The sequence below is a fragment of the Marmota marmota genome, unplaced genomic scaffold, assembly GCF_001458135.2.
Source record: "Marmota marmota marmota unplaced genomic scaffold, marMar, whole genome shotgun sequence".
Lineage (NCBI taxonomy): Eukaryota > Metazoa > Chordata > Mammalia > Rodentia > Sciuridae > Marmota > Marmota marmota.
In genome coordinates this window covers 12,809,978-12,829,064 of record NW_026000185.1, presented here as the reverse complement: position 1 = coordinate 12,829,064, position 19,087 = coordinate 12,809,978, and the positions used below count along the sequence as shown (strand labels likewise).

Sequence of the window (19,087 nt, the reverse complement as noted above, 5' to 3'; positions counted from 1 at the left end):
TTTTGTAGAAAAAAATTGTAGTTCATTCCATTCCCCTTGTAATTGTTTTGGATGTTTAAAATGAAGTTGTTATTGTTTGTTAAATATGAAACTGTTTTTCCCAGGAAGGACAATTGGTTAGAAAGATTGTTCTATAGCTGCCAGAGACTGGATAAACGTGACCAATCAACAATTCCCCGCAACCTTCTAAAGACTGATGCTGTGCTTTGGCAGTGGGCTATTTGGGAAGCAGCACAGTTCACCGTCCTTTCTAAGTTGAGAACTCCATTAGGCAGAGCTCAGGATACCTTCCAGACAATTGAAGGTAACCAGCTCTTCTTGCTCTTGGAACTTTGCAATGCAGATAACTTTCAAAGATTTAGAATCAGATATGATGAATTTATCTGTTAAAATAAAGATTGGAGAGTATATGTTTTTTTTCTTTGCATCTTGTAAGTAATTTTTAGGTAAATTTGTTAGAATAAGATTTCATTGAGCTGGACAAAGTGGATCATGCCTATAATCCCAGCTATGTAGGAGGCTGAGGCAACAAGTTCGAGACCAGCCTTGGCAATTTGGAGACACCCTGTCTTAATAAGTGAAAATGGGATGCCGTTGTAGCTCAGTAGTAGAGCGCCCTTGGTTCAATCACCGGTTTGGGGGGGTGAGAAAAGGATCAGCTTTCATTGAATAACTATATTGGGTACTGGAGTTTCTCTTTTTGTTCAAAACCTTAGGGGATTTATATGGAGAAACCATCTTTTCCCCCTAAAATTAAAAATCATCTTTATGTTGGGATTTTTAATTTCTTAAATGATGGATAGACAAGCAGAGAGGGTTCCCACTTACTTATAGATAAAACCTTAAAAGAATAATTTTACTTTAGAATGTTGTTTTTGCTTTTAGGTATCATTAGAAGTCTTGCAGCTCACACGTTAAACCCTGATCAAGATGTTAGCCAGTGGACAACTGCTGACAATGATGAGGGGCACAGTAGCAACCAGCTTAGACTTGTTCTTCTTCTCCAGTATCTGGAAAATTTGGAGAAATTAATGTATAATGCATATGAAGGGTGTGCTAATGCCTTAACATCACCACCTAAGGTTGGTTTCAGTGGGATAGTGTTGCCTTGTAGCAGCTGCACTGTCAAACATGGTACTATATACAAAGCTGAAATCACTATAGATTTGTGTGCGTGTGTGTGTGTGTGTGTGTCTGTGTGTGTGTATTTGTGAGATCTATACCTGTAATTTGAACCAGTGCTGAACTCTTCTTTCCTTTCATGATTAAGGTCATAAGGACTTTTTTCTATACCAATCGTCAGACTTGTCAGGACTGGCTAACCAGGATCCGCCTGTCCATTATGAGGGTTGGATTGTTGGCAGGCCAGCCTGCTGTGACAGTAAGACACGGCTTTGATTTGCTTACAGAAATGAAGACAAATAGTCTGTGTCAGGTAAAGGATGTGTTGGGGATTCATTTTAAATCTTCATTGGAGAAAGTTGGGTTTAATTTATTTGCTATGACTTAAACTTTAGGTAAAATAAGCTAAAACTTATTTCCAAAGCTTGCAAAAGGGAAAACTGCCAAAGTCACCTATTTATGTTTTCCAAATACAACATACTGAAAATGTGCACATCGTATGCTTAAGGGCTGGGGCTTTAAGGGTAATTATAAGAAATTTTTCTATGAAAAAAATAATTTTATAATGTAGGTAAATGCTTGAGTAATTTTGTTACATGTATGTTTACAATAACTGCAATCCAAAACTAATAAAATATTTACTAATCTAATGTCAGTATTCAAAGACACAAAGTTAATCATTCATTAATTCATGTTTGTTTCTTTTTAATGTCTACTTTTTGTTTACTCAAAGTATAACTACTAGGGAAGCCATAGGTTAAATATTTAGCAACTTTTGTTTTCTTAGTTCATATAATTTATTGTAGTTTGGTACTAAACAGCATTATATAAGTTATTGTCCCATCAGGAAAAATAAAACATACCATGATTGTCAAAGGTAGATGTAGGTCTAAGTTTTAGAACAAAGAAGAATGTGAAACTAAGAAGAGGAAATAAAAAAGCAATCAATCACTCATGGTGACCACAAGAAGAAACCCAAAAGAGAGTCTCTCTTTTACAGATATTGATTTTCTTCTCTAAATTAATAAAAATTATTTTGACATAAATTATACTTTAAAAAACTAGAAACTCTTCAAGTAACTACAAATATGTTTTTGTTTACTTTAAAAATGTAGGCAACTTTTTTGAGGGGAGAACGTAAAAGCTAATACCCATGTGCTGCTAAAGTTCTGTCATTAATCTTTTTTTTTTTTTAAGGTTGTAGATGGACACAATACCTTTATTTTTTATTCGGTGCTGAGAATCAAACCCAGTGCCTCACACATGCTAGGCAAGTGCTCTATCACTGAGCCACAACCTCAGCCCTATCATTCACCATTTGTTATGTTTTTTCCCCTCTTCACATTTTTTGAAGTGGGTGCGTTAAAGTTATACATAATGATGGGATTGGTTGTTACATATTTATACATGCACACAATATAACAATATAACTTGATCAATATCATTCCCCATCCTTCTGTCCTTCCTCTCTGCTCTTTACTCACTTGTCGCTTTTATTGTGACTTTTAAGAACTGTAAGTTAATAATGTGAAAATATTTGGTAAAAACATTTGACCTTAGGCTTAGTTTGTGATGAGTAGTTGTAAATTTAGTAGGGTTTTGCTTTGTTATGTTTGTGGTTCCGCAGGGCCTTGTGCACACTAGGCAAGCACTATACCACTGAGTTACACCCCCAGCTGGAATTTGAATTTTGATGGTATTGAGGTCTGTGATAAGTTTTTCTAAATGCTATTTTCAGGGGAATGAATTGGAAGTAACCATTATGATGGTGGTAGAAGCACTGTGTGAACTTCATTGTCCTGAAGCTATACAGGGAATTGCTGTCTGGTCATCTTCCATTGTTGGGAAAAATCTTCTCTGGATTAACTCGGTGGCTCAGCAGGCTGAAGGGAGGTAAGTTGGAAGAAAAGAAATTGATAATAGGATTGCTTTGTGTTTAAATCCTTTGTATTGCTGGCTAGCATTGTAGTTAAATGTTAAAGCAGCTTTGTTCAATTTTAGCAGTTGAAACTTCTGATAAAATCATTTCACTAGAAGGCAACTCAGTCTGTTCTTTAATTAGCAGCATTACTGGAATGCCATTCTTATTTAGGAATTAGTGAGAGACCTTGCTGGAAAACAAAGTCTGCCAGTCATTTGTTTTATAAATGCTTTTAAATCAGATCCTGGTACAATTTACCCTGTATTGCTAGAGTATTTCTCATTAGTACTGTGAACTGTACATTTAAACTCATTTGATTTCCTAGGTAAAGGAAGATATACCATAGTAATCCCTGTCTATTTATGTTAATTCAAATAAATCTTGAAAATTTGGGAAAATAAAGAAATAATTGCTCATCATTTTCCCGTTAACTTTGATTTTGTTTGTAAGACTTTCATGTGTAGTATTTTCCTCTTCACAGAAACAGCCCAGGCACATATTTCTGATTACTTTCTTTGAATTCATTCCTACAAGGTGTTTACTAGAAGGAAGGCTGTAGACCAGATGACTTATGAAACAGAATATTGCTAAGTTACTTCACAGAGAAGATGACTCTGATTTATGTCATTAACCATATAGTATCCCATTTCCTTTCATCTTTATGAATACTGAGGGTCACTGAAAAACAAGATTCCTGCCACCAAGAATGAAAATACTTGTACTTCATTAATGTATAGTGGTAGAACTTTTTCCATTGAGCATTTGTGGTATTTCAGAGCATGGATTATGTCTTCATGGGCCTCTCATTTTTACCCTTTATTTGTGAGATTTTATTATACACTAAGATTGTTGATGCTATCCAGTTTCTTGATTTGTAAATTTGTTTGTAGTACACATTGTATTTTGGATACCCAGAATGTCATTACGTATAGATTTGTTACTTCATGGATTATTCTTTTGCATTTTTTTCTTCTTTGTAGACTTTATACACATAGATACCAGTTATTTCTCGGTGTTCTCTACACTCATATTTTACAATAGTATTTTACACTCTCATTTTTTCAATATTTCACTGTCTCTGAATTCATTTTCATTTGTTGTGAGGGAGAGCTCCTAATTATCCCTTTTTCCCAGCTGTTAATTCATCTTAGTTCAATTCAGTAAGTAATTTGTTCTTTCACCTTTTTGGGAGGAAGTGAAGGAGGGCATTTATAATAAGACTGCTTCAATTTGCATTTAAGGTTTGAAAAAGCCTCTGTGGAATACCAGGAGCACCTCTGTGCCATGACAGGTGTCGATTGCTGCATTTCCAGCTTTGACAAATCTGTTCTCACGTTGGCCAATGTTGGACGCAACAGTGCCAGTCCCAAACATTCTCTGAATGGTGAGCAAAAGTTATAGTCATGTATTTTGTGTTGATAGTTTTAGTATGTGTTTTCGGGTTATGTGCTCTTTGATATATTCACAATGTTCTGGTTCTCTCCTAATTTTATGAAATATTTCACTCAGGTGAATCCAGGAAAACTGTGCTGTCCAAACCAACTGACTCTTCCCCTGAGGTTATAAATTATTTAGGAAATAAAGCATGTGAATGCTACATTTCAATTGCTGATTGGGCGGCTGTACAGGAGTGGCAGAATGCAATCCATGACTTGAAGAAGAGCACCAGTAGTACTTCCCTCAACCTGAAAGCTGATTTCAACTATATAAAGTAAGGACTTTTTCTTTTCATTTATTAATTATAATACTTAACCTTGTTAAAATGAATTTTCAAACAACTGTAAAATCTTATTCTGCAGCAGAGAAATATTAAAATTGGTCATAACTACTCATACATGATTATATTTCTGATAATACTATCATTGTAAACTAACAACAGTGGGAACCCAACACTGGAGGAGGGGAAGGTATTTGTGCAATGGGAAGTAGACCAGTAAATATTAAATTAATATTTTTAATGAACAAGTTGCTTAAAATGTTTGGTTTACTATATTTTATCACTGCTTTAGAAATTTATCACTGCTTTAGAAAGGATCGCATATGATGCCTTTTTTCTAAATTAGTTTTGAATACATACAAGCATTTGTTTTAATGAAATGTTTGTGAACATCTGTAAATTAAACTCTTTGTTTTCTTCTCATTCTTCTGTTCACTGATTAATCCTGTGATTGAAAATTAAGTACTCACTGTATCTCTGAGAGTATCCAGACACATGGCTGGAAGGATAAAGGTCACTGGACTTTGTATGCTATCCTTGCCTTCCCCTGGTAAACAGGTTAATGGGTAATTCTTCACTGAGCAGTGGGATAGAGTAGGACATAAAACAGACATGCATCCTAACCTTTTAAAACAGAGGTTGAAGAAAACAGAGAAAGTACATTGACAGAGGGATTGATTAGACCTCACCTCTCTGTGCCTCAAGGAGAACAGTTAAACTTGAACACAGACATAGTTTGAATGTGCATGTGGAAGATTATATTAATGGTAGAGAAAACTAACGCCTATGGAGTCAGTCATTAGCTGACAGCATAGAACCATACATAGTGGGGACATGAGGTACCTGCCCTAGATAAGATCCCAGCCCCTGTAGTGGCAGGAATGATACGTGTGTTGGTCACCAAATCTTAACAGTTCACCATGCTCAGTAGTCAAGCTCACCTGAGGCCAGTGGTTGTACTGATGTCCGTAGCAGCAGGGACAAAGTACATCACATGCTGAACATTTCTAGTGCTGACTTCAGGCTAAGTGGTAAGGGAAGGGACACAGTGAGGGGGGATAGGCAAAAGTAGAAGAAAGACTGAGAAACCCAAGTCTGTTCTGGTTGGACAGCGGCTGTGTGAGATTGGGAACAGAATGAGGACTAGTAAGTAGTGATATGGAGCCTGGAGGGTGAGGCTCTTATCTTGGCCTTGATGCTGCAGGGCATAGGAAAGTTTCAGAGGTGTCCTCATTTCCAAGATAGAGTGAGGAATGGGAAGGAAGAACTCTTCAAAGAAGATATGGGTTTGAGGAAGAACAGTGAAAAGAAGAGTTGGGGGAAGGGATGCCAGAGGTAAAAGAAGGCAGGAAATTAAATGAGGCGCAGGCTGAGATGAGAGACCTCCAGGGCCTCAGGCTTTAGATGGGAGGTGAGGCCTGTGGGGCTCTAAGGGACAAGTTGGAGACAAGGTGTGTTGAAGCCACCGTGTGCAGTGTGTTGAATAGGCTTCCCAGGAGAATAGTCTGCAACACATGGAAAGAGGGAGGAGAGAGAGAGAGGGATGAGCACGTCAACTGAATGTTTTGTGATTTTCCTGTTGTCACTCTCATTTCAGTGGTAATTAAGATGGTAGTCACATCTTCAAAATAAAAATGTTAGCATAATTTTTGAAAGATCTTTCTTCAGAATAATGCTGTCCACCAGGCTTTTTTCTAGAACTTGTTCTTTTTTCCGGTGGGTCTGTGGGCTAGATGGGGTGTAACACAAGCTGACCAATATCTTAATTACAGATCACTAAGCAGCTTTGAGTCTGGAGAATTTGTTGAATGCACTGAGCAATTAGAATTGTTACCAGGAGAAAATATCAATCTGCTCGCTGGAGGATCTAAAGAAAAAATAGGTATTTGAGAAAATAATTTTATATTAATATTTTTAAGTTGCTCAAAATGTTTGGTTTACTATATTTTACTAGACAATTCGGAATTTATTGTACATTTCTTTGGGGGTACTAACCCATGTGAGTGAAACTATAAATTTTAGGATTCTATTAACATTTGATTTGGTAAATGAAAAACAGTTAAAATTGTGTAAAGTAAAAGAAGCTATATATTTTGAGATTTGTTTAGAGATACTTTGAAGTTTATGTAGACATTTTATTGGAAAGGGTACAAAGCAGTGTGTAAGGTAAATATTTTTCTTGATTTTTGTCTTAGTGGTACACTAAGACCTTTGTTACAAGTGGAACATTTTGTAAAATATTAGTTTCATGTGTTAATATTAGGTAGTCATTTGTTGATTAGATCTAGATTTGCATCTTTAAATAGTAGGTAGAGTTAGAGATTTTTTTGAAATACTTTTTAGTTGTTGATGGAACTATATATTTTTTATTTATTTGTGGTCCTGAGGATTGAACCTAATGCCTCACGCATGCTGGCCAAGCACTCTACCACTGAGCTATAACCCCAGCCCCTGACTTATAGAGTTTTTAGGGGAGTGATGTTTAATTCCTTTTTATTTATTTTTATTTATATATTTTGAGGTACTGGGAATGAAACCCAGGGCCTCACATGTGCTAGATGAGTGCCCTACTGCTGAACTACATACTCAGCCCTGTGAGGTATAATTTTATAGGAAGTAAAAATGTTTATATAACTATCAGAAATGCTTAATTACAGTGTTCAGCCACCGGAACTGAAAAATGAAAGAAAGTATTCATTAGTGATTTTTTTAAAGTACTATCAAAATACATTATCACTCTTTTTTTTTTCTTCCTAAATATTTATTTTTTAGTTGTATTTGAACACAGTATCTCCATTTTATTTATTTCTGTGGTGCTGAGGATCGAACCCAGGGCCTCTCACGTGTGAGGCGAGTGCTCTATGCTGAGCCACCCGAGCCCCATTATCACTCTTGTTTACTTAAAGCAAGTTAATGAAATTTGTTTGATTTCTTTAGATATGAAAAAACTACTTCCTAACATGTTAAGCCCAGATCCAAGGGAACTTCAGAAATCCATTGAAGTTCAGTTGTTGAGAAGCTCTGTTTGTTTGGCAACTGCTTTAAACCACATAGAACAGGATCAGAAGTGGCAGTCTGTAACCGAGTAAGTTCATTCTGAAGGAGGTAAATGTGCATTATATGTATCATATGATGAGTGTGCCTACTTGGGACCGAGGCAGTCAGTCAGGAGGAGACAGTTGCTGGATTGCTAAATACCAGTCCTGATAGCTTAATTTTAGTTGTGGAAGTCATACCATATATGAATGTCATGCACCAATACATACTTATGCTGAAACTAAATTAAAATTCCCAAAAGCAAATGTCTTGACTTATTTATCTCTTTTACTATGGAGCAGGCTACTCATCTTACTCTTTCCAATTTTTGATGCCAAATGATAGCATCTTAACAACTGCATTATTACTTCAGTGGTTACAAGTTGAAGAATTTCATTAATTAATTGACAGTAAATATTTTCTTTCAGAAATGTGGTAAAGTACTTGAAGCAAACCTCTCGCATAGCTATTGGACCACTGAGACTTTCTACATTAACCGTTTCCCAGTCCTTGCCCGTTCTGAGTACCTTACAGCTCTACTGCTCATCTGCTTTGGAGAACACAGTTTCTAATAGACTTTCAACAGAGGTGTGTAGAAGTATATTTTTTTAATTTTATGAATAATAATAGGTATTAGTATAGAACAAAACTTTATTTTTGAGTTTTTAAAATAGCATTTATGGTTAGGCAAACTAGTAAATTCAGAAATTTAAAATACCATTTTAAGGCAGATTTTCATTTTGAGAAGAAGAACCTAAGATACTAATCTCAGGAATGGCTAATTGGTTTATTTTTCCTTTTTCTCCTCCCTCGCCCTCCCCTCAGGTGGAAGGTAGTATACTAAAGATATTTCTTGGAGGCAAATTATTATTTGCGTGTGAATCAAGGATAAAACCCCTCCTCCCAAATAGGGGAAAGTTCACTCAAATACAGGGGGCCTTTTCCACAAGAATTATAATTTATGAGAATCTGTTATAAAGCAGTAGTTTCAATGTTCCTGTAATTTAGCTTCTGCTTTATATAGAAATGTGCTTACTTTATTGGCAAATATATTGATAAGTTGAACTCATTAATATGTATTTATTTTTTTTATAAAAGTTTCCATTAGCATGTACTTGCCTCTTGTGCTGGAAGGTACGTGATGGAAGAGGATAGCTTAGTGGATGAAACTGAAATAAGTCTGAAGCAGCTGATTGTGTTGGAGACTTGGACTTATTAGCAGTGTGTCCACAAATATGCAGGGAGCAATGTTTTTACATTAAGCAATCTTGGCTTTTCTCTGGCAGGACTGTCTTATTCCCCTCTTCAGTGAAGCTTTGCGTTCATGCAAACAGCACGACGTGAGGCCATGGATGGAGGCCTTAAGATACACTATGTACCAGAATCAGTTGTTGGAGAAAATTAAAGGTAAGTTGTCTTCTTTTTCTGAAAATAGATTTATTGGCATACAACTCATTCATTTAAAGTGTACAGTTTGATGAATTTGGGCCTATCTTTCTTATGTCTACCAATACAAGATTCAAAACAGTTACCCCCCCCCTAGAAAGTGCCCTTATTTCTTCAGTCTTCTCATCATTCACCTGGTCCTGAGCAGTTACTGATTTGCTTTCTGTCACTATAAAATAGATTTGTCTTTGTTGCTGTTTTATGTAATGTAATCATAGAATGTGCTCTCCTGTGTCTGACTTCTCTTCACTCATGTTAAATGTGTCAGTAATAAGGTACCCTTTTTTTTTTTTTTTTTGGAGTAGTATTACATTGTATAAATGTATCACCATTTGCTTGTCTCTACATCCTTTGATGGAAATTTGTTTTCTTTTTTTCCTAATTGGGCAGTTAAGAATGGAACAACTATGAACAGTCATGTACAAGTCTTTGGGTGGACATATATTTGTGTTTCTCTTGAGAAGATGCCTAGGAGTGAGATTCTTGGGTCTTGTGACTCTATAGCGTACCAGTTTCTTAGAAAGTGGTTGTATATTTTATATTCTTTTGGTATCTTAAAAAAAATTTCCATTTGTTCTACATCATTGGAATTGTTGGTCTATTTATTTATTTATTTGGGTACTGGTGATTGAACCGAGAGGTAATTAACCACTGAACCACATCTCCAGCTCTTTTTTAAATATTTTATTAAAGGCAGGGTCTTACTGAGTTGCTAAGTGCCTCACTAAGTTGCTGAAACTCACTTTGAACTTGTGATTCTCCTGCCCCAGCCTCCCAAGCTGCTGGGATTACAGCCATTTGCCACTATGCCTGGGTTGTCTTTTTAATTTTAATCACTGGAGTTAATCATTGCTATGAGTGTAGTATTATCTCGTGGCTTTATTTGTATTTTCCTGATGATTGATAATCTTTAGCATCATTTCATATGCATAGAAGCCATTGTTTTATTTTCTGTTCACCTTTTACTCAAGTTTTAATGAGCTAAGACTTATTTATGTGTTCTGAGCACAAGTTTTTTGGCAGATGAAATGTATCACAAGTGTTTTTATTTATATAGTTTGTGTTTTTACTTTTTTTTGGTGCTGGGGATTGAACCGAGGGCTTCAAGCATGCTAGGCAAGCACTCTACCACTGAGGTACATCCCCAGCACAAATGTTGTTATAAATGCCCCAAATTAATGGCTAGAGAATTACTATTTATATACATATTTATATGCATCAAAATTTTAAGAAAGAAATATCTGACGTTTAAGAAATGCTAGATTTTTATATGGTGGCTGTACAATAGAACAGTGCCAGAATTTTATAGTGTTTTAGCTGAAAATGTGGTAGCTGGAGTTAGTAAATTTCTGTGTTAAATTGTAAGATGCCAGCTTCCAAAAAAAGAACATGCACTGCAGGGTAATCACTGGGGCAATTGACTCAGCGTGCCTCCCCACCCCCCCATGCCAAACAGACAAAAATTTGGATCATTGGGCCAGCATTTGCAAATTGAGGGGCCTTGGACAAATCATTGAACTTCTGAACTTCTTTCCATTTCAATTATTATGGGAGTTACCACACTTATGAGTTTCTTATAGGGGTTCTGTGAGATGTGATGGTATATGAAAGCCCTAGTACAGAGTATGGCATAGAATAAGGCAGCAAATACCTGCATTGCCTTTCTCATCCTTCCATGTCAAACAAGATTTAAAATTGGAGGAGAGACTCATTAATCCAATGGTTCTATTCAGAGATGGATCTGTATTCTGCCTTGTTTTTGTTTCCTTATTCAACATGTCTTGATCAAGTGTGCTTTGGGCTAGGTTGTGTGTTGGATGTTGCATCTAGTGTTGAGGAACAAGAGAAACTTATTTCTTCATTCTTAGATCCTAGGGGATTCTAGAGTCCAGCAGGAACAGTTGACATCAGGCAAGGAGTGGCTATTTTGAATATGTTGAATGTATATGTGCAGGTGTGTTAAAAGAACATAAAAGAGGACACCTGATTTAGGACTAGGGATCAGGAAAGGACTTGTAATGTTTAAGCTGAGACTTGAGGCTGGTAGAGATGAGAAAGAGGCAGGCTGATTTGCTTAGAAAGAACATTGTGTGTGAAGGACAGAGAAAATTATGAAAGATTCTTCCATGACTTAGTAGGGTGCCTATTGTAGTGTAGAAAGAGACAGCTGGGTGAGGTTGGAGTGGGATGAATGCAAGGCATCGAGCCTTGGAGCCCAAGCCAGGAGGGTGGGCTTGTTCAGAAGTGCAGTAAGAAGCCATCCAATGGTTTTAAGCAAAGAAATTAAATGTTCAGATTTACTTTGTGTATTAATTACTTCAGTTGAGATTGGAGAATGTATTAGAGTACAAAGAGAATGAGGCAAGGGACCAGGTAGGATGAAGTTTCTATTGCTAAACAAGATACTAGGGATGGCAGTAGGGACAGCAGAAAGCAAATCAGATATGAAGATTGAAAGTAAAGTCTTAAGGTAATTGCCAGGGCTCTGCTCAGGTGATCCTGCGCCTTTCCTTGAGAAAGGTTAAAGGTTTTTAGGATGGTAGATAATGAACTCCACTTGACACGGGTTGTAGGACCTTTCAAGTACCTAGAATGTGGGTGATATGGGACTCAGCTGTCAGATCTGGGCTAAAGATTCTCAAGTGATCAGCTTTTGTATGATTAGTTGGAAGTCAGAGGAGCAGGTATCTTGTCCAGAGAAAGTGAGTGCAGAGTGGGAGGAGGGGATGGATAATGGAAGGCAAGGAGCCTGGAGGATTCTTGTGTGAGGCAAGAGGAAATCCAGAAGAGAATAACAGAGTATAAAGGCAGCAGGTACTTTCAGAAGAGTCCTGGGATGGTTTACTTAACCTTATACTCTTTCCCCTCCCTTTGGCTTAGACTCTTTAGAAATAAAATTTTTTATAGTAAACGTTTTTCACTTCATCATATACATTTGATTAAACAAATACTGAAGATGTTATCTTTGGGGAGGTGATAAGGAAGGGGGGATAGTCAGGGAATGTGGTCTGGGGTTAGATGAATAGGGGACTAATAAAACATTTTCTTCTGTTCAGAACAAACAGTCCCAATTAGAAGCCATCTCATGGAATTAGGTCTAACAGCAGCAAAATTTGCTAGAAAACGGGGGAATGTGTCACTTGCAACAAGACTTTTGGCACAATGCAGTGAGGTTCAACTGGGGAAGACCACCACTGCCCAGGATTTAGTCCAGCATTTTAAAAAACTGTCAACACAAGGTCAAGTGGATGAAAAATGGGGGCCTGAACTTGATATTGAAAAAACCAAATTGCTATATACAGCAGGTTAGTAAAATGAATCATGGTTAGTACATGAATATAATAAAAAGAACATTTGTGAATGTCATTGTGTATGGGGTAAGGTAATAAAAGAGAAGATTATTTCCAGCTGTTGCTGAACATTGGATTCCTGAATAAGTTGTTTGTGATTGACTTATCTCTATAAATCAGAATTTTTAAAAGAAGTAACTTGGCTGCGAAGTATTAAAGTTTAAAAAAAAAAGGATTTTTCAAAAATCATTGATTGTCATTGAATTTACATGTTTTTAAAAGAAAAATATTATTTTACCTTGAAATAATTTCAGTCATTTGCTTTTAAGGGTAAGTGCTGATTCAGTTTTTGGTTTTCTATAGGCCAGTCAACACATGCAATGGAAATGTTGAGTTCTTGTGCCATATCTTTTTGCAAGTCTGCAAAAGCTGAATATGCAGTTGCAAAATCAATTCTGACTCTGGCTAAGTGGATCCAGGCAGAATGGAAAGAGATCTCAGGACAGCTGAAGCAGGTGTACAGAGCTCAGCAACAGCAGAGCTTCTCAGGTCTTTCCACTTTGTCTAAAAACATACTTACTCTAATAGAACTCCCATCTGTTAATACAGTGGAAGAAGAGTATCCTCGGATTGAGAGTGAGTCTACAGGTAGGATTTCTTTCATTAGCTTTAAAAACATTATTTTAGAAGCCTAAAGTTTATAGTGTTCTGCTGGTGATCATTTGTCACAAAAGTGTGTCTGTGCAGTCTATTATATTGCCTGGAAGTAACTAATACATATTTCTTTACAATCCAGTACCTTCCAACTTTCCATATTCAAGTTGTTTTTATGCCATCGATGTTTTTACCACCAGTATGGTCCTGCCCCTGATATCTAAAGCTTAACTTCACACCAGAAGGAGCAACAGAGATATAAAGGAGTAGCTGTGTTCCTCTTGATTGATAGAGCTTAGAAACTACAGAAGGACTCAGGCTTCACATTCTGACCCTACTGCTAATCACAGTAGATTCATTCAATCAAAAAATTAAAAAAAATTTTTGAGTGTGCTACTTTTAAAGTTTGGGAGCTGTTCAGTCTCATTTTGCTGAAGTCCAGGATTTTAATTATGTGCATTGGTTTTATGAAGTAATTCTAATATACACATATTAGCAGATATTCATTTGGGATATGTCTTATCATTATAAATTGTGGCAAATGCACTGTGACATTTATTCCCTTTAAGATGGGAATAAAGATCTTTGCCTCATGAGTCTCTGCAATTGAATGAGATGGCGTACTTACCTCCTGTGCATTATTTTTTGTTAGAATTTGAAATTAATCTAGTCTTGATGAAATAGCCAATCAGATGCAGACTGCAAGACATTTTACAGCATCTAACACCTGAACTGATTATAGAGTTCAGTGTCATGGAAGACTTTGATGTGTACCACAGGTCCTAATCTCTGCTAAAACTTTAGAGAAGCATAATCCATATTTGTGCCTTACCAAATTATGCACAGTAATTTGGAACTTAGGAATTGCTTGTGGACAATAAAGATATAAGATGTTAATGGGGCTTCCATTTAAAATTTATGAATGTAATGCCAAGTTCTTCTATTTTTTCCTCATTGTTGCAGTACATATTGGAGTTGGAGAACCTGATTTCATTTTGGGACAATTGTATCACCTGTCTTCAGTACAGGCACCTGAAGTAGCCAAATCCTGGGCAGCATTGGCTAGTTGGGCATACAGGTGGGGCAGAAAGGTGGTTGACAATGCCAGGTATGTATACTTCAATGTGTAATTTGTTTAATGCATTACAAAATAGAAATTTAAAGTGCTAAAGGACTTGGAATATGGCTTAATGGTGAGGACCTGGATTTGACCCCCAGTACTGCAAAGCAGCAACAACAAAATAAAGTATCTCTTGATTTGGTAAAACCTTGGTAGCTCAAATACTTGACAAATCGTTCCTTTTTATAGTCAGGGAGAAGGTGTTCGTCTGTTGCCTAGAGAAAAATCTGAAGTTCAAAATCTGCTTCCAGACACTATAACGGAAGAAGAGAAAGAGAGAATATATGGTATTCTTGGACAGGCAGTCTGTCGACCAGCAGGAATTCAGGTAAGGAAAACATGGTACAGTGTTTGGGGGAGGTAGTGACAAGATTGTTATTTCAACTTCTTTATTTTGAGGGAACTGGTCACATATACATCATTAAATATTGAATGCACTTAGGCAGTTATTTTGCAAATAAATTTTTTTTGAGTTTTAAGGTGAAATAAAGTAAGTTGTACTTTTCTAAGAAAGACTTAATTTCTTGAGAAATCACTAATTTCCTTAGAATTCTAGTTAAAAGTGAAGTTCTTTTGGTATAAAACTAAATTTGTTTAAATTGATCTTGTGATCAGAAGTTAAGTTTTTGGACTGTGTGCAGTGGCATACCTCTGTAATGCCAGCAACTCTGAGGCTGAGGCAAGAGGATTGCAAGTTCAAAGCCAGCCTGGGTAACTTAGTGTGGCTGTCTCAAAATAAAAAGGGGCAGGCATATAGCATAGTGGTAGTGCACCCACCCCCCTAAAAAAAAAGGTGGTTCTTAAGCTGGGGTGTAGCTCAGCCTGTGCTCTGCATGTTTGTAGCCTTGGGCTTAATCCCTAGTATTGGGAAAAGGGCAGAATTATTTTTATCCCTACGCTGGGACCTTTAAAATATGCTAATTCATGAACCCTATCCCTAGGGATTTTGAACCAGACCTGTGGGCACACTTAAGCTCACCAGGTCTTTCTGCTACCTAGCCAGGGTGAAAAACAGTGGGCGAGATGAGCTATAGCCTTCACTCCTTCCCCCCTCAAAGTCCTGTGTGTTCTAGAATTATATCACTATGAGTAATTAGTTGCAGTCTTCAAAGCCATGTATTTTATTTGCCAGACTAAACTCTGTTGACCGAGTTCTTGCTCTAAACAACAATACAAATAAGTCTCAGACAAAGCTGGTATTAGGCGTTATATGTGGTATTACAAAGGGAGTGAGGTCTGTTTGATGTGTTCTGTGTATGTTCAGCCTCAGGCTTTTGAACAGATCACATTTATTTTTCTGCAGGCAGAATATTGTAGTTTGGAAACATTTAAAGTACAAAGAATAACATGTTTTTATTCTTAAATGCTTAAATCTCTTTTTATTGGCTGCATAAAGAATTCACCATAAAGAGAATTCTGTTGACATTGAGTTAGTGTATATAATATCAATAATATGGAATAAATTAGCCTCATAAGTGAGAAAAATGTTTTCTTATGTCAAATCACTTACCTTTCTCTCTTCACTTTATGTTTAAAAAATAGCATTTTATACCCAATTTTCCTTCAGGATGAAGATATAACCCTTCAGATAACAGAGAATGAAGACAATGAGGAAGATGACATGGTCGATGTTATCTGGCGCCAATTAATATCAAGCTGCCCGTGGCTTTCGGAGCTTGATGAAAGTGCAACAGAAGGAGTTATTAAAGTGTGGAGGAAAGTTGTAGATAGAATCTTCAGCCTGTACAAACTGTCTTGCAGTGCATATTTTACTTTCCTTAAACTCAACGCTGGTCAAGTAGGTGGCATAGTGTTCTAAGAAAAGTTATTTGAGATTTCTTTTCTAGAAAACAAAAGCAAGAGACTGAAATTTTTCTTATTTCTACCTTTAATCTCCCATTTTATAGATTCCTTTAGAAGAGGATGACCCTAGGCTACATTTAAGTCATAGAGCGGAGCAGAGCACCGACGACGTGATTGTGATGGCCACTCTGCGACTGCTCCGGTTGCTGGTGAAGCATGCGGGCGAGCTCCGGCAGTATCTGGAACATGGCTTGGAGACAACACCTACTGCTCCATGGAGAGGTGAAGGCCTGAATTAAATCTTATCAGTCAATATTGTTTTTAGCAGGATACATAAAACAGTTTTTTTAAAAGTGTTTCCTTTATGTTTGTTGTTTGAATGTGTTTGATAGCCACGTTAGTTCATAGGACGTTCCAGGCTGTTTGTTACACCACAAAGATCCTTTCTCCTACCTTTCAGAGGAGTGAGAAGCTGAATGGTAGGAACTTTTTATATACAATACTAATTTTGAAGAGAGCAGCAAAAATAAGTTTCAAAAGATCTTATATTCCCTTTGTAAAAAATTGTGCTTCCCTTTTTGTAAACTTCTTACACATTTATCACTGGTTGCCCGCCTATGATCCCACCATTTGGGAGGCTGATGCAGGAGGTTTGCAAGTTTAAGGCCACCTAGGAAACGTAGACCCTGTCTTAAAATAAAAAAAATTAAAAAGACTGAAGTATAGCTCAGTAATGGAGCATCCTTGAATCCAATCCCCAGCACTATAAAACAAAAAGTCTAGAAGTATTTTTTAATTGGTTTGTACTTTGATTTATAGCCCTAATCAGACTTGGACATCAACAGTAATTGTATATGATTCCTTGTTACCCTGGGAGAACTTTGAAGTCCTTAAAATTTTTGCCGATGCTGACACACATCAGATTTTATCCTTTTACTTTACAAGGTGGACAGTTTGTAATAACTCTGAAGTATCTTTTTGTTCTTATCCTGAAGGAATTATTCCGCAGCTTTTTTCTCGCTTAAACCACCCTGAAGTGTATGTGCGCCAAAGTATTTGTAACCTTCTCTGTCGTGTGGCTCAAGACTCCCCACATCTCATATTGTATCCTGCAATAGTGGGAACCATATCGCTCAGCAGTGAATCCCAGGCTTCAGGTATGCTATGTTAAGGTACTGCTACTTTGGGCTGATGATGTTGCTCAGTGGTAGAGCACTTGCCTAACATTTGCAAGATCCTGGCACATCCCCAGCACCACAGAAAATAAATAAATAAATTCTGCTAATTTATATATAAATTAGTTTTCATAATAATTTTGTTCAATTTTTTGCCTTCTAGAGTTGGTAAAGTTTGTAGTTTTTTCAATAGTAATAATTGTTATTTATTGCAGGAGTAACTACTGTTTATCTGGTACTAGGACATATGCTTTGCATTTTTTCTTTCGTCTTTAACCCACCAAGGCTGGGTGTTGAAGTGGCACACACCTGTAATCCTAGTGACTTGGAAAATTGAGGTGGGGAGATTGCAAGTTCAAGGCCAGACCCAGCAATTTAGTAAGGCCCTACTCAACTCAGGGAGACCCTGTCTCAAATAAAAAAATAAAAAGAGCTGGGATGTAGCTCACTGGTAAAGGGCCTCAGTGTTCAGTCCCCAGTAGCAAAAAAGAATGTAGGTTCAGCCCCCAGAACCAAGATGAGTTATTTTTGAAGTAACTCAGATTATGGAGCTTTAACTGCCAAATAGGGATTAGACCAAGTTCTTGACTCCGACTAGGAGGATACTTTATCTGTTAGAGACTCATTATCTTTCTCCCGTGATTCTCCTATTAGTTTATAATATTAATAAATATTAATGAATTTTATAAGCTCAGCTTATAAAAAAGGCAGGATAATCTTTATAGTCAACTTAATGTACAAAAGGCAAATTAGTTAAGCACTCTGGGGTTCATTAGATTATCCATGTTTCCCCTAACTCAGTGTAAGTATGTAAGAGAAATTTCTTAAAAGTATTTCATTTCCCCATTTCACGGTAGGAAATAAATTTTCCTCTGCAATTCCAACTTTACTTGGAAACATTCAAGGAGAAGAACTGCTGGTTTCTGAATGTGAAGGAGGAAGTCCTCCTACTTCTCAGGATAGCAATAAGGATGAACCAAAAAGTGGATTAAATGAAGACCAAGCCATGATGCAGGATTGCTACAGCAAAATTGTAGACAAGCTGTCCTCTGCAAACCCAACTATGGTGTTACAGGTACAAAGACGCCCAGCTCAATTTTTTAATAGAAATTTTTATTACAGCATCCCTCACCAAAACACCCTACAAATATAACTCATGGAAATTATTATTTGAGAACCAAAGCTTTAAGGATAATCAAATGGGTTTGCTAGCCTGTTGTCAATAAGAGTCACTAATTAGGATTCTTTAATTATTAAATGAAAAAAATTGCACCCATACAACTTGTGATGTTTGGCGTTTAAAGAACAGTGGGCACTGTGTGCAGATGTGTTGGTGACCTATTTGGATATGTGTATGCAGGTTCAGATGCTCGTGGCTGAGCTGCGCAGGGTCACTGTGCTCTGGGACGAGCTCTGGCTGGGAGTTTTGTTACAGCAGCACATGTATGTCTTGAGACGAATTCAGCAGCTGGAAGATGAAGTGAAGAGAGTCCAAAACAACAACACTTTACGCAAGTATGTTTTTATTCACTTTTGCTCACAAAAGAAACTACCTTTAAAAAACAGGGAAGAAAGAAAAAGCAGTAATCTGTATAGACTTCAGGGTTTGTCTGAGTTGTAACTTGTATTAGAGTTCAGTCCTCCCCTCCCCCCTGCTTTTCTGTTTTTTATTTCTTCCTAGGCTCTGAAACACTACCGCTGTACTGTTTTTTAAAAATGCTTCTATTTCATTTATTTGTTTTTATGTGGTGCTGCTGGTGATCAAACCCAGTTCCTCACACATGCTAGGCAAGTGCTCTGACA

At 36.9% G+C, this 19,087-nt stretch overlaps 1 protein-coding gene across 2 annotated transcripts in view; it reads left to right on the top strand.

Moving 5' to 3' along the window:
• The window catches only part of Smg1 (SMG1 nonsense mediated mRNA decay associated PI3K related kinase), a 78,184-nt gene that overhangs the window by 26,876 nt on the left and 32,221 nt on the right, over positions 1-19,087 (top strand). For both annotated transcript variants that reach the window (XM_048789557.1, XM_015491108.2), the window contains exons 20-38: positions 105-304; positions 886-1,082; positions 1,271-1,435; positions 2,861-3,015; positions 4,285-4,427; positions 4,553-4,754; positions 6,533-6,642; positions 7,698-7,845; positions 8,225-8,384; positions 9,083-9,203; positions 12,299-12,547; positions 12,896-13,180; positions 14,150-14,294; positions 14,496-14,634; positions 15,874-16,104; positions 16,214-16,391; positions 17,105-17,266; positions 18,142-18,359; positions 18,645-18,799. In XM_048789557.1, coding sequence (XP_048645514.1) covers positions 105-304; positions 886-1,082; positions 1,271-1,435; positions 2,861-3,015; positions 4,285-4,427; positions 4,553-4,754; positions 6,533-6,642; positions 7,698-7,845; positions 8,225-8,384; positions 9,083-9,203; positions 12,299-12,547; positions 12,896-13,180; positions 14,150-14,294; positions 14,496-14,634; positions 15,874-16,104; positions 16,214-16,391; positions 17,105-17,266; positions 18,142-18,359; positions 18,645-18,799 — 3,363 coding nt within the window. The remainder of the gene's footprint in view (positions 1-104; positions 305-885; positions 1,083-1,270; positions 1,436-2,860; positions 3,016-4,284; positions 4,428-4,552; positions 4,755-6,532; positions 6,643-7,697; positions 7,846-8,224; positions 8,385-9,082; positions 9,204-12,298; positions 12,548-12,895; positions 13,181-14,149; positions 14,295-14,495; positions 14,635-15,873; positions 16,105-16,213; positions 16,392-17,104; positions 17,267-18,141; positions 18,360-18,644; positions 18,800-19,087) is intronic.